At 42.7% G+C, this 16,530-nt stretch overlaps 1 protein-coding gene across 1 annotated transcript in view; it reads left to right on the forward strand.

Moving 5' to 3' along the window:
- The first annotated feature begins 1,713 nt into the window (after window positions 1-1,713).
- LOC124596145 overlaps window positions 1,714-16,530 on the forward strand; it is a 171,232-nt gene continuing 156,415 nt past the window's right edge. The window contains exon 1 of the mRNA XM_047135165.1: window positions 1,714-1,877. Coding sequence (XP_046991121.1) covers window positions 1,814-1,877 — 64 coding nt within the window. The 5' untranslated portion in view covers window positions 1,714-1,813. The remainder of the gene's footprint in view (window positions 1,878-16,530) is intronic.

Genomic DNA, 16,530 nt, shown 5'->3' on the forward strand with positions numbered 1-16,530 from the left:
CGCGGTGAGTCGTTTTTTTTTACTGTTTTTTCCTTAGAGTGTATTTCAATATGAATTATTATATCTACAGTGTAAGTTGAAAAGAAAACTGCGAAATTATTTACAGAATGTTGGCGAAAAAAGACATCTGAAAAAATTGACACTGGCTGTTGTCATTCGATATCATGGAAACCTTGTGTAAAGTTTTACAAAAGTGAAGTGCAAAAAATGAAAATTTGGCAAGATAAAATTCGGGTTCCAAAAAGCATAAACTTACGAAGGGATAAAGCACAACCGTGTTTTCTCGCGGCTACAGCTTCTGCTAGCCTGTCAACTTCAATCATGCAAGAAGCAGTAATAAACACCACTCAACGCTGAACATGCTTTGCAAATGGTAGTAAAGTGTGTCTTATGTAACCCTGTCCTACATTTCTGTTTGCTTAAGGCAGAAAAAAATAACTGGTATGTTTCGTTTGTAAAACACATTCTAAACCAAAAGCCGATATTAAATTTACGTTTTTGTCTGTTCGTCAGCCTCAAGAACTGGAGATGCTATGCAGGAAGCCCAGAATGTTCGGCTCACTGAACAGAATTTGGCATAAAATTACCATCTGGAGAACGACCATGATGAACACAATTTTTATTTGTCTTGATCGCACAAATTTTTGAACAGAATTACCGGTTCCTTTTATGCAATAGGCATCTTCATATTGTACAATAGAAGTAAAGGGCAGTACATTGCTAAGTAGTAAGATACTAAAAACAAATGACAGAAGTTATAAAAAATATGTACCTCCGATTATACTGCATTGCAACAAGTCACAACACGTAAAAAAAACACGAGTCAAAACTGCCATGCATGCATCAACCAGTTATATGTAGGATGCAACGCAATCCTAGAGATGGTTGATACATACATGACGTTCATTTAAAATTACACGTCTTTATTCCCAGCTGATTAGAAGAAGGCAGTTATTTAAATGTAAAAAATGTTTGTTCATATAGAATGTATCCGCCTTCTGACACATTAAACTAGTCAGAATTTAACAAACTGTTAAAAAAGAAGAACTGATTACAGATATCATTCTAAAATTGAATACAGTGCATAGGCTCTAAAATCAGACCTAGAAAGGAAGAAGACGGAATTAACTTCAAGAAATAAATATTCTCCTGTTTCTCATATTCCAGTTTATATTTAGATTAGGATAGTGTGTAATAAAAATAAATATAAAACGGAAATAGACGTAAAGTAACCAAAAAATATGCGACAAAGTTGAAATAAAATAAAATATCGCTATTTATAATAAGACGAGTGGTAGACGGATCAACTCCGTCGTGCTTGTCCGCTCCTTTGTTGCACTTCAGAAAGGGATGACTCAAAAACAGGCTCGTAGTAAACCGTTACGCACTCAGTGAAGTGCGGTAGTAGGTCAAAGCTTGCGCGCAGAACGTTTAGGGCACTTGCCAATGGGCTGCGCTCGTTCGTACGTCGTTCCCCCGCCGCCGAGTGGCGGGCACACTCACAGAGATATTATTTGTAGCGGGGGGTCCAGCGACCTTGGTGCACAGCCCGCGGCTAGACGCCGGCGCCGCACCGATCGCTCCGCTCTGCGAGTCCAGCATCCGCGACTCGGTGACGTCACTGAGGCGCCGCGTCACGTGACCCCCTATGCTGTCACAGCGGAGGGGGAGTAGGGGTCGCTGGCGAGGGAGACGGGGGTAGCGGAGGTGCGCGCGCAACCCAGTTGGGTCTGCAGTCAGGCAACGGGCGGCTCGGTGGATCCTGCAGGACACGGCACGCGGGTTCTGGTCGATAGATACATCAAGGCGCAAGATGGTGACGGCAGGGTCGACAGTCGCTTTGGCGGGATTCTTGGTCCTCTGCACGCTTGTCGCAGGTGAGCCGACGTCTCTATCATGAGTGGTTCGCTGTAGTACGATGTGTGCTTCAGCAAGAATGAATGAATGAATGTGTGTGTGTGTGTGTGTGTGTGTGTGTGTGTATAGGAAATGGCAGTTAGCGATGGAACACCTGTCGACAATCAATCTTCTGTGAAGTATTACGCTTGTTTGCACTCAGAAGTCTCTTGTTTCTGACACATAATATTTCAGCAGTCACTTTATACGACACAAATCTGTGCTGTCTGTACAAAAGTACGTATTAAAAGGATTACCGGAAGTGGGTGCTTCACATTTCAAATCTGCGTTAAATTGTGCGCCCCGAAAAACAAAATACGTAGGTCTAATTCAGCTTCCCGGCAATTTAAAGCATTGTGCTAGATCCTTCACTGTGGAATGTCCTTACATTTACGTTTGTAATCAACCCGCCTTTGTAGGACTGCAGAAGATCTTCAACTGAAAAAAGAATCACAAAAAAGGCAATTTGTGCAATAAGTCGTTGCTTTCTAGAGAACGTAATGTGAGAAGTTTAACAACGGACGTCCTTCAGATTGGCACATTTAGCTCAGTTAAAATTCCAACAACGTACTTTGTCGTATCCATACAAAATCGAGAATGCGTTTACTGGACCGGATATTATGTGAAACATTCCCATGCACTTGTTAGAAATGCACGTCGCACATTAAATTGTGTTTTTCTTGCTATGGCATTTACGCTACTTTCCTGTCATGAAGATAGGTTCATGGTGTCGCACAACAGTCGTTTCTGTTATTGACTGCATGAGTCCTTATTCTTACATTACTTTACCGTAATCTATCTCAGTAAGTTTTTACTATAACAGCTTTAGAAAGGTTAAGTTTTATGTTTGATGTTATTGCATGACAGGATATTGGTGACAGTGCTGGAGCGAGAAGCTGCCATTTGATGTTCCTATAGAGAACAAAATTTGGCCGGCCGAAGTGGCCGTGCGGTTAAAGGCGCTGCAGTCTGGAACCGCAAGACCGCTACGGTCGCAGGTTCGAATCCTGCCTCGGGCATGGATGTTTGTGATGTCCTTAGGTTAGTTAGGTTTAACTAGTTCTAAGTTCTAGGGGACTAATGACCTCAGCAGTTGAGTCCCATAGTGCTCAGAGCCATTTTTGAACAAAATTTCCTCTTGTATTCTGACTTCAGTAGAAACTTAAACGGCATTTTTCAGTGTTGCATTCCAGGATTCCTCTCCAGTGAAGCAGCTACTTAGGCAGGGAAATCGTTAATTTGAAACAGTGTCAACGACATTGCTGGGAGATTAAAAATTTCAACCATTTGTTCGGATCCTGGCAGTGTTTCTTTGAAACAGATACTCTCATTCACAATGACTCGTACAATCGGTCTTCCCTGCGCAGTACTGCTGGGGAATGAAGCGTTAGCGCTCCAGACCAATTCCGATCGATATGATGAGTTGTTTAAGTGTCAAAGGCAGATGTAGTTTACGATTACAGACGAAACAGGCGGTTATCATGGCACGCCCAACAGAATTCTTAAGTTCGTAAAACACAGCAACATCTCAAGGCAACGGTTGTCGTCTTCGACACACGAAATAAGACTTCATGTAACTGATTCGTTACAATCACTCTGCAAGCATGTTTGTAGACATACCCACTGAAAATTGATTCATCATATTGGTCTGACGGTGATTTGTCTTCCTGTTGTACAACACAGTGCGATCACACGCTGTTCTGAAAGCCCCCCAGGAGGAAACGGGTAAGGCCTCGATCGCCTTCCAGATTTAAGATTTCCGTGATTACCCTAAATCACTTACGGTAAGTACCGGATTTTTTTTTTTGGGGGGGGGGGGGGGCGGCACGGTCGATTTTCTTCTCCAGTCTGGTCTCTGAAGACCTAGTCGTCTGCGGGAGTGCACAACCGTAAACATTTTTCCTTTGAAAGACCATTCAAAGAGTACGAGTCATTAAACGAAAATATTCACGGTTTATCCAGATCAAAATCATTGCATGACTTCTTAAAATGAAAATATTCCAAAGTCTTTCGATCAAATCTTGACGAACTACTTTCCTGGTGCGAAGAGATTGACAGTAAAATGTAGACGGAGAGAAATGTAAAGTTGTGCTCTTTGACTACACAGTCAAAAATGAAGGACTACATGTCACATCGAAGTTTGGAAGTAACAGTGCTGAAAGGTTTAAACGGTCGCGTACGCTCAGTTGTAGGTACAGTTAATGGCATATTTCGACTCTTCGTTAACATACTAAGAAGACGAAGTTTATATGGAGAAAAAGGAAGATATGGGTTAACGTCAAGTGGATTATGATGTCATTAGAGACGACGCACAAGCTAGGATTGCGTAGAGAAACCGGCCGTTTCCTTTTCAAGGAAACCATCCCGGCATTTACCTTCAGCTGTTTAGGCAAACCACGGAAAATCTAAATCTGGATAGACGGTCAGGGACTCGAACCCCCGTCCTCCCAAATGTGCGTCCCGTGTCTCACCACAGCGCCATCTCTCACTGTCTGAAGTTTGCCAACGCAAGATACTGTTCATAAATCATCTGTATCCACTAACAGATTAGCAATACTGTCATAAATCGAAATAATTAAAAATTAGGATTTTAGCTTGACAAACCTTTCACATCACTTAAAATAACCCCGTGTCTTCAAATGCGCAGTTTGGGTAGCCCTCTACGATGCGGTCCACATTCTTCCACTTCCTTTATTGAGATACTGTGTACATGAGTGGCATCTGTGTCGAAATTGAGAGTGGACATGGAATGTGCACAACGAAAAGAAACGCGGTTAGTTCAAAATGGTTCAAATGGCTCTGAGCATTATGGAACTTAACTGCTGTGGTCATCAGTCCCCTAGAACTTAGAACTACTTAAACCTAACTAACCTAAGGACAACACACACATCCATGCCCGAGGCAGGATTCGAACCTGCGACCGTAGCGGTAGCGCGGTTCCAGACTGTAGCGCCTAGAACCGCCCGGCCACTCCGGCCAGCAAACGCGTTTAGTAACAGGCGTATTTCATTGAGGGGGAATTTAAATAATCAGGCACTTGAAGAAAGGCGCCTAAAATCTCACAAAAATCTGCTAAGAATAGTCCCGGAACGGATTTTCACCCTCAAAATCTGTTAACATTCTTTACCTCCATACATATCCATTCAGGGATCACGAAGAAACACTAGTAAGGGGTCACACATGGTCCCATAAGTAATCATTCTTCTTGGGGTCTGTCCATCAATGATACAGTAAGAAATCGTAATATACAAGGTGTTAGTGCACATATTTTTATTGGGGATCGACGACAGTGTGCTGAACAACATTACATCATCACTTACTTCATTTGCAGACTAATAATTATAGCTATTGGGAGTAGTATGTTTTTAGGTTGTTTAGTACCTCCAAGTGCATGTGGCAAGAGCAACCCATTAATCCCAGGCAACATGTAAGGTGTTCAAGTGTGGATGCGAGAATGCGAAACAGTTAGTCTATAGTGACAGATCTAGCCCACTTAGTGATGCAGTTACGACTGTGTAGAAAACATCAGGTAATAAATTATCTGACGTGTTTGCGGGAAGGCTTAAATGCACAGAAGAAAAACAACTAACACAAGTGGATACAATTAAGGTACCAATGATCACGATATCTGCTGTTTTCCCCCTAACTCCCTGTATAAATGTATGGCTATCAGTCTGGGTTTGAATCCACTTCGGTGAGTCGTGTGGCAGTTTAGCAACTTATTTAATCAAATAGCTTCCCATTTGGATCGAGTAGGTCTCATTTCAGTCTTTACCACCAGCAAAACTAGGTAAGTGATCACCACGACTTCTTCCTCAGCATCTAGCGACGTTAGTCAGCGGACTACGAAGGTGGGTAAAGTATTGTCTGTCACGAACATATCACTGATCTGCAGAGTAAAGCTGTCAGTTGGAGGGTTCGTTTGATCACCTCAGTGCCTGAGTAGGTATGGTCCTACTTGGAGTGGCGTCCCCCTGTCTTCTCCGACTTATAATATACAAACTGTTGCCAGAGAAAGATGCGGTAACAGAAAAAAATCCTAGGATCAGGTGAGAATTCAGAGCCAGACCTTTGGACTCGTAGTCAGACGGTAATCACTATAATTTATCTGGGTACACGGCCCAACATTTTCAGGGCTCTAAATCGTGTCTCTATATTCGAGAGTTCGAGGACAAAAAATGAAAAATGAACACGTTCGCAACATTACCTTTAAATTGTAAACTATAAATTCCTATGACAGTTATTTATTTAATTTTTAACGTTATTTGCGTCACCGCATTTCAGCAACCTAAAGTCTCTGCCATTTCTGTTTGCCCATTGCCTAGGTCTCGCTTACGTACAGTGCTGCTGAGACCTTAATATGCAGTTTCAGATGTTATGTTCTCCATTGTAGGCCAGTGTTAGACACCAGGTAATTACGTTTGATGAAGGCATCTTCTCTTCACCTTTGATAGCCTTCTAGTTAAAACCTTCGTTGCTTCGGCCATCTTGTACAACCTCACATTCCAAATAGCGACAGCCTCCAGTTTATTTATTGCATCAGTTCGCTTGCCATTATTCTTTAGGTTTTCCTCAAACAGTTTTTGGCTACTGACGGATAAATTCGTCAATTTACACTGTTCCTTTCACTACTTTCGACCGCCAAGGGCAGAGTTATTTCATAGACACTTGTCATGGTGCCATTCACAGACAATGACATTTTTTGTGACCGGATTTTTGTTGTAAGTCTAAGCAATGTAATCACCTACAAGCAAAACTAATTTTCAGTCACTGACTTTTCCATGTAAAGTAACTTGCGGAAGACAAAAACCGACTATCAGAAACCGTGTTTCGCCTTCATGTTTAGCCCGATCATATACCTGTTTTCCAAGCAGAGTTTGTTTCACAGGAACTGTGTTCAGGAATCAGCTGTTTCGACTTTGTAAGTTTTCTCAGCTTCGTCATGTTTTAGTAGACAGAGAACACGATTTACTCATTGTTGATATTGAGATCGTAGGGAGGCGATGAGATTGTTTAAGAAAAGATGCGAAAATCTTACCCAGGCCAATTAATACCTGGGAAACTTTCATTATAGCCATCTAGATCACGAGCTATGTGGAAAAATGTGCAAAGTGGTCATTGGTGGAAAACATTGTTGTACTCCAACAATTTGGCGACTCTGGATGGCTTGGAAAACTTCCAAACGCGAGACACCAATAGACGTATTCCCGTGCACAGTATCACCAAACGTTTTATCATCATCCACTGTATGTGTGAGCCTTTGGTACAAAAAGAGATAATGGGGAAAGAAGTTTACAAATTAGCCATCTGTGCGACATGGAAGGTCGTCAACAATTCGATTTTGCTAATTTAGGAAATTTAACACAATATCTATGACTCTTTCCGTGTAATAAAGTTAAAACGTGTGTGTTTTAGAGCAAACATAAGAAATTATTAACATCCCATCGAGTCCAACACAGTTTCTTTTCCTCCGTTCTGTACAAAATTATTTTCTCTAAACTAACTGACGTTTAAATAGGAACCTAGCAATCTGACAACCCAGTCACAATTCAAATGCGGTATAGCTTTTACATAGAGAGAACCCACAATTCCCTAATCGTTAGTGGAGTGTGTACGTGACGAACGAAAAGCGGTATTGGGAAATCGGTGATTGGATAAAACGAATAGGTCTATGGGAGCTCATGTAAACGTTCTAATTATAAAGTGAATTACTTATTTGTAATTAAAAATGAACGTCATCAACTTGTTTATACATAATTTCTTTCACAAGACAATAAATTTTAATGGAACCTGCTCAACAAGAGAGAGAAGCTACAAATCGTTAACATGTACCCTCAAAACCACATGTGTGTCAACTTGTCAACTCAGTCATCTCTGATCATCAACGGTGATTTTAAAGGTTCTAGTTGACATAGTTAAATATAAAATTAATTATACATAAATAATTTTTTCAGATCACAATATTTGATATGTCAGACTTTTGTATCGGATTATTACAGAGAGCATGCTACCACATGATTCATTTCGATATTAGACTCATTAGAGTCTTTATGTTTGTTGGCAGAGGACTCGGCATCTTCCACAGTTTATTTTCGTACAGAGCATAATTAGTGCATCCCATTGTAACTGTTAACGAGGATCCGAACATGCAAAACAGCTTCTCAGATGTGTGAGCACTTGAAGACAATAGAAAGTTGTCCTGGACGGCGAGTGTTCATTGCAGAAAAGGTTATCGTCAGGAGTGTCTCAGGGAGTTTTAATAAGCCTGCTCTTTTGTTCACTGATAACAAACACGATTTGATGAATAGGTTGGGCAGCAGATTGCGGCCGTTTGCTGACGATGCTGTAGTTTGCGGGGAACTGTCGTCGATCGGTGGCTGTAGGAGGGTGCAGAATGACTTACTCACAATTATTATTTGATCTCGTTAATGACAGCTTGCTCTAAATGTGGAAAAATGTAATGCCCACAAGTAGGAAAAATAATACTCTACTATTTGAATACGGTTATTAGTGGTGTACTGTATGACAGTCACTTCGATTAAATATCTTGGCGTAACATTGCAAAGCGACATGAAATGGAACGAGCACGTAAAGTCGGTTGTAGGGAAGGGGATTGGTCGACGTCGGTTTATTGAGAGAATTCTAGGAAAGTGTAGCTCAACTATAAAGAAGACCGTGTATAGAATACTTTTGCGACCAATTCTTTAGCACTATTCGAGTGTTTGGAATCCCACCAGGTCGCATTACAGGAAGACGTCGAAGCAATTCAGAGGCTGGCTCCTAGATTTGTTACCAGCAGGTCCGATCAACACGTGAGTATTAAGAAAATGCTTTTGTGCTAGACTGCAGATGCGAATATTAAGGAAATGCTCCATGAAGTCAAAGGGAATCCCTGCAGAGAAAGAGACATTCCTTTAGCGAAACGCTGTTGAGAAAGTTGAGATAAAGGAATTTGTAGCTGCCTGAAGAACGGTCGTACTCCCAACAACATTACTTGTCGCGGAAGGACCACGAAAACTGGATAAGAGAACTCGGGGTTCGTACGGAAGTATACAGACAGTCGTTTTTCCCTCGCTCCATTTGGGTGTGGAAAGGGAAGGTACCCTCCGCCACGCAGCTTATGGCGCCTTGCGGTGTATGTATGTAGGATGCAGACCATAATCCAAATCTGTCCTCTCCTGAGTGTTCAGTGCGTCTGATAGAACCCACTGTTCTGCTCCTAGATGCCGCGCATGCAGTTTATACTCGTCGCATCAGTGGAAGCGCTGCTGACCTTCGCTCGGCCAACTGTCGTTTCCGCGTGCAGAATGTGTTTTGCTTGTTGTGGAACAAAGCAGTGCCTTATCCGTGACTGCGCGCACTGCGAAGCAACTAAACCGGTTCCGATACGCCAAGAGAAAACAGTCGGTAGTCACTGATAAGGTAACACTGCTCACGAGACAGCAGCTCTTTAACTGTACTTCACAGCTGATAATATGTCATTTGTTCGAACTGGCATAAGCGTCGAAATTGTAGGTCAGACAGGCTGTTATACTGTATTCGCTGCTGTAAAAAGTAGTAAGAATGGATTTATGATCTGTTGAAAGAAGGGGGACCCAGTCTTAGAAAGCATTAATTTTGATTGTTTCGTTTTGTCCCACTTTTGCAGGATTTGTTTCTATCAGCTTTATTTCTCCAGAATGAAATTTTCACTCTGCAGCGGAGTGTGCGCTGATATGAAACTTCCTGGCAGATTAAAACTGTATGCCAGACCGAGACTCGAACTCGGGACCTTTGCCTTTCGCGGGCAAGTGCTCTACCATCTGAGCTACCGAAGCACGACTCACGCCCGGTGCTCACAGCTTTACTTCTGCTTTTAATAGCACTACAGATATGCCTCTTTATTCGTTGACTGTACAAACGCTGTTCTTTGTGCCTTAGTACTTTAATTGTTTGTAATATACTTGGGGCAGAATGGGCGCAGAAAACCGACCAGTATTCGCTCCAAGGTTAGCCGACGCACTATGTCAATCGTCAATACGGATGTGTCTCGGTCAGTACTGAGCAGAATTAACTGAGGAATGTGCGTTCTGCTTTTCCGGTGGCTAAAATTTCCGTAGCGGAGCCAGTGTACGACAAGAAAGAAGAACTTCATTAACGACGAGGGACAAACTCGGATTGAGGGCAGGATGGGAAACTAATCGGCCATGCTCTTTTCAAATTAACCATCTCAGCATTTGCCTTACCAATTACGGAAATCACAGAAAACATTAAGTTGGATGGTTAAATGTGTGGCCTAAATCGCCGCCCTTTTGAATGAGCGCCTAGTGTACTAGCCGTTGTTCCATATTCCTCTGTAAGAGAATATGGTGTAACGTTTGGGGACGACGGTCGTTAAGTATTTCCTCCGTACAAAATCCGTTCCAACATTACCTGGAAATAAGTAAGAGAAAATACAAAAGCAAGAAAAATTGGAACTGGATGCAGTTCTACTTTAGATGAGCGGCGTATTTGAACTTCCGGGACAACATACAGTGACTGATTGCTTCTCGAACGGTTGTGATGCTGTCTCTAGCAATATTTCTATAGTAGGACTATTATTACATCTTTTGCGCAATAACGAATCGTCTGACGTAGTCCGTAACAAGCAGGAAGTTAGGTTCCTTCTGCTAGAAACATTGTAGCATTGTAGAAGTTTTGCAACACCCAAGGACTAGGACATAATGCAGAGTCAAGAATTATGGATCTGAAGGCGTAAGGAAGCGAGAAGATATACCTTTTTCATACGTAATGAGTCTCACAGACTACAGTTGTGGAATAGATGATGTTCCGAAAAAATGCCCAAAACCCCTGACCGAGTATCGTGTCCGGTTTTGTGCACGTTGATGAAATGCCTACGCAAAAGTTTAAGGAACAGCTTCATTCAGAACTTGCTGCTGAACGACCCATTTAGGTAGGCCACTATAAGGACTTCCAATTTAGTCAACCGTCAGTTTTTCTCCAGACAGGTTCTGCAAATAGGACCTCACTATCTAGCTGGATTTCGAAGGGAGACACGCGCTTTCACATTCTGTATAGCCTGTGAGGAATACATACGCGTCCACTGCTTAGAGGCTTTTGACAGAATTATTTGCTGAATGCTGAAGCGTCACAATAATAGGAAAACCAACGCAAGTCTTGTTACCCTCGAGATGCGATACCATGTCTGCAAATTTAACTATGACATTTGCAATGTTGTACACCTAGCGAATGACTGCTGTTACGTCGTCGTGATTAATGAATGTATTCGAATTATATGTTGCCCGTGTACTGCTACGTGAACACTACCATTTTTCTGGATATGCACTTCTCTTTTGTCTGAATGTCTTTAATTCATTAATAGTTTACAGGTTTGCCTCCTTTGAGACAGATTAGGGCGAGAAAGGAAACTTCCAGAAAATCGGGGTAAAATATCTTTCATTCACACACGGTTGTAGGGTCAAATGATAGGTCCAGGTCTGTTCTATTACGTTTACTATGCCGATGGAGGAGAAACAGTGCTGCACCCGTAGTCATTTTTTAGATACCGCAGTTACTTCTACGCAGTGGCGGTCGCGAGTGTAAATTCTGGGTGTTCACAAGTTTTTAGATTCAGAAAAATTTGATTATGTGAAATTAATAGCATCTACTGTATAACAGTTGCGCTTATCAACAAGTTTATACAACTACAACCACTGCCAATAATAATAACAACTCTAATAATAACAAGAAGAAAAATAAGCATAACTTATCCGACGAAAGAATTGTTTTCTGGAATTTTGTTGTTTTGTACACAGTAAGTACGGTTTAGGGTAATAAAGAAATAATGCGTAAGCGTTCGCAACTCTCCATTTCGCATTTTTGTGTAAATGGGAGTTTTCGTGATTTTCCATTTTTTCGGACAAAGGTACAGGCTCCCTAACAGATATATTAGTTCACGAATTTACTTCTGGGCTGAAAATTAAATATTCTTACGCTGCACCTACAAGTCAACTTTGTGCTAACTGTAAACTGTCTTCTTAAATGTGAAATTGCAGTCACGCTTGTTTCATTCCGTCACTCAATCAAAGGATCTGTTCTCGGAGGACCTAGTTCCTTTGAGGCTAACTTTTCCTGATAATTTTATTTTCTGTTCCGTGAATGAGATTTTCATTCTGCAGCGGAGTGTGCGCTGATATGAGACTTCCTGGCAGATTAAAGTTGCGTGCCGGACCGAGACTCGAACTCGGTAGTTTTGCCTTTCGTGGGCAAGTGCTCTACCGTCTGAGTTACCCAGCCACGACTGACCCGTCCTCACAGCATTACTTTTCTGTTAACTTTTGAAATAGAGACAACGTAGTTCATGTTTACACTGCACACGAAAGCCGATTCCCGCACAGTTAACAATCAACTCCAAACACAATGTGCTGTTTATGGAAATGATTACTCAAGTAGTAATGTCTACCAACATGGTCACTTGAGTAGAATACAAATGAGGCGCTGAGATCCATAAGGGCCTAAATCACACAGTGATACAGCTTTTCGTGAATTTTTTATATACAATGTGGGCCTACAGCACAGATAAACCTGACTCACAATAAGATCAACAGGTTTCAGAAGCATGAATAAATGCTACAATCTTACAATCGACGGTGATGTGTTTTAGGTCCTTATGGTTCTCAGCGCCTCAAATGGAATACTGTACGATAAATTTCATAACGTAATATTCAATAACTCTTTCAGAAATGCACAAAATAGATTTACTGTCAGTACAACTTTAAAATATGCTGACGTCCGAACTAATTTTACTACAGTATACAGTGAGTGAATTAGCATATTTGAGGCGTGTGTCTCATTTATATAGCAGGATTTATGCCGAGCGAACAGGGATAAATGTCTGCTGCAGTGTGCTACCACCTGGTGACTCTGACGTGAACTTCTAGTTGAGTGGTAAGGACTAGCTGTGCACATCCTGAACCGTGCACATTGTTTATCAGATCTGTATGTGTTTGGCCCATAACGCAATTACGCCACACAAGATGCGCATGCGCAAAAGCTCCTTAAAAAGTGCACAACTGAAGATGTGCTCGCGATCCTGATGCCAAGTTTCATGGAGCCTAGAGGAGCAGTATCCCAGTAGATTTAAGTGCCGTTACTTTCAAATCACAGCATCTATGTTGCGTTTAACAGCATTCAAAGAAAAACAAACAAAAAATCCGCAGGTGTCGAAAGGTCGGGTGTTCACGTGCTCTTGTGCTCTTACGCAGCAGCCACCATTACTTATACAGAAACATTACACTTATTAAAAATTGTTGTAATATTATATTCCATCTTACAAAATCTCTACATTTATGATAAAAATGCAGCATCCCTTCGAACTATAAAATACTCATTCCAGTATTTCAGCACGAAAAGATGACCACACAGCAAAATACATCTGTGAGTTGTATCAACGGTCGGAAACTATATTTCCGTAACGTTTATCTAGCATTAATTGTGTGCACAGTAAGATGGTGGCCACTGGCCAGTACTATCATAAACAACGCCGAAAGGAAAGCGTAGTGTTTAAAATGCTCAACCATGCCCAAGCGGGATTCGAATCTGTAACATTCAGTTAGACCAGTGGTTCCTAATCTGGGGCTAATTACACATCAGAAACTACATAGTAGCTACTATACTGTTGTACATAGTATTATTATTATTACTATTATTATTATTAGAATGGCTAGACACAAAGCACTAACATCCTGAAGCCTTCCAATTTCTGCCAGTTCAGAAGTAAGGAGCGCAGCAATCAAGTGACTTACAAACAGTAAGTATAATGTACACTAACTTCGTTGATTATAATTGGGGTTGCAGTGTGCAGGTCAAGCAAGTGCCAGAATGGAGAGGAGTAATGCAAGGGAAGTATGTTTTGTAACGAGCATCTACCCTCACTGTGGATAGTTACCTGCCGGCCGAAGTGGCCGAGCGGTTCTAGGCGCTACAGTCTGGAACCGCGCGACCGCTACGGTCGCAGGTTCGAATCCTGCCTCGGGCATGGATGTGTGTGATGTCCTTAGGTTAGTTAGGTTTAAGTAGTTCTAAGTTCTGGGGCACTGATGACCATAGATGTTAAATCCCACAGTGCTCAGAGCCATTTGAACCATTTTTGATAGTTACCTTTCTTATCTGAGAAAGAGTTGTAGGTATCATTTGTGAAGCACCACGAAATGCCTTGGCAGGCGAGAGATGGAAAAGAAGTGAAGAGGGATATACATGATGACGATGATACTTGGTTTGTGGGGCGCTCAACTACGTGATTATTAGCGTCTGTACAAATTCTGAATCGTGTCCAGTCTCGCTCTTCCTCAAATGATGATGAAATGATGAGGAACACCCTACGCACACACACACACACACACACAATTCACTTTTCATCATTTTAAAAATGGAATTATTCCAAGAAATGTTTCATTCTACAGTATAGTTAGGTGATAAAGTTGGTGATAAGATGGGGGAGAGGTCGGATACAGACGGCAGTTGGGTAGGGGGGGAGGGGAGTGCTAGCTAAAGCCTGACTGCACTCTATGAAAGGTTGGGAATCTGTGCGTTTGTGTATCGCCAAATAGAACAAAGGTAAAAAGAACTAGTAATTTCTTCAGAAGGGTGTAACTTACTAGAGTTCCACACAAAGAAATATGGCTAAGGCGACAAAGAGACTGATGAACCTCTCCGAAGGCGAGGGAGAGAGAGAGAGAGAGAGAGAGAGAGAGAGAAAGAGACCGCACATGAATGATTACAGCAATAGCAAAGTTGTCAAGTAAGAGAAGCAGCGCGGCGCTTTTAATGGGTGTAGTTTCAGCTGACGCCGGGCACTAATGCACCCTGTTAGCACCTTATTGTTTCGTAACAGCAGCGGAGGGTGCATTGCTCCCCAGAGAGAGAAGAAAGTGGGGCCGGCTCTCGCCAGTGCGGCATCGCAGCTATTGATTTTCGGTCGCGTAGAGACGCAGACGCTTTTCGGCCTTGACCCACATTTCACCAGTTTCCGCCCGGTCCATTGCGGGGAGTGTGAGCAAAGAAAAGTAAATTTTTTGGGGGAAATCAGGGGAGTGAATTTGGCAGGTAAGAGGTGGAAAAAAGATGAAGGGGAATATGCATGATGACTATGATAATGACGATGATACACTGCTGGCCATTAAAATTTCTACACCAAGAAGAAATGCAGATGATAAACGGGTATTCATTGGACAAATATATTATACTACAACTGACATGTGATTACATTTTCACGCAATTTGGGTGCATAGATCCTCAGAAATCAGTACCCAGAACAACCACCTCTAGCCGTAATAACGGCCTTGATATGCCTGGGCATTGAGTCAAACAGAGCTTGGATGGCGTGTACAGGTACAGCTGCCCATGCAGCTTCAACACGATACCACAGTTCATCAAGATTAGTGACTGGCGTATTGTGACGAGCTAGTTGTTCGGCCACCATTGACCAGACGTTTTCAGTTGGTGAGAGATCTGGAGAATGTGATGGCCAGGGCAACAGTCGAACGTTTTCTGTATCCAGAAAGGCCCGTACAGGACCTGCAACATGCGGTCGTGCATTATCCTGCTGAAATGTAGGTTTTCGCAGGGATCGAATGAAGGGTAGAGCCACGGGTCGCAACACAACTGAAATGTAACGTCCACTGTTCAAAGTGCTGTCAATGCGAACAAGAGGTGACCGAGACGTGTAACCAATGGCACCCCATACCATCACGCCGGGTGATACGCCAGTATGGCGATGACGAATACACGCTTCCAATGTGCGTTCACCGCGATGTCGCCAAACACGGATGCGACCATCATGATGCTGTAAACAGAACCTGGATTCATCCGAAAAATTCGTGCACCCAGGTTCGTCGTTCAGTACACCATTGCAGGCGCACCTGTCTGTGATGCAGCGTCAAGGGTAACAGCACCCATGGTCACCGCGCTGGTAGTCCATGCTGCTGCAAACGTCGTCGAACTGTTCGTGCAGATGGTTGTTGTCTTGCACACGTCCCCATCTGTTGACTCAGGGATCGAGACGTGGCTGCACTATCCGTTACAGATATGCGGATAAGATGCCTGTCATTTCGACTGCTAGTGATACGAGGCCGTTGGGATCCAGCACGGCGTTCCGTACTACCCTCCTGAACCCACCGATTCCATATTCTGCTAACAGTCGTTGGATCTCGACCAACGCGAGCAGCAATGTCGCGATACGATAAACCGCAATCCTGATAGGCTACAATCCGACCTTTATCAAAGTCGGAAACGTGATGGTACGAATTTCTCCTCCTTACACGAAGCATCACAACAACGTTTCACCAGGCAACGCCGGTCAACTGCTGTTTGTGTATAAGAAATCGGCTGGAACTTTCGCCGGCCGAAGTGGCCGTGCGGTTAAAGGCGCTGCAGTCTGGAACCGCAAGACCGCTACGGTCGCAGGTTCGAATCCTGCCTCGGGCATGGATGTTTGTGATGTCCTCAGGTTAGTTAGGTTTAACTAGTTATAAGTTCTAGGGGCCTAATGACCTCAGCAGTTGAGTCCCATAGTGCTCAGACCCATTTGAACCATTTGGAACTTTCCTCATGTCAGCACGCTGTAGGTGTCGCCACCGGCGCCAACCTTGTGTGAAT

Source organism: Schistocerca americana, chromosome 2, assembly GCF_021461395.2.
Source record: "Schistocerca americana isolate TAMUIC-IGC-003095 chromosome 2, iqSchAmer2.1, whole genome shotgun sequence".
Taxonomy (NCBI): Eukaryota; Metazoa; Arthropoda; class Insecta; order Orthoptera; family Acrididae; genus Schistocerca; species Schistocerca americana.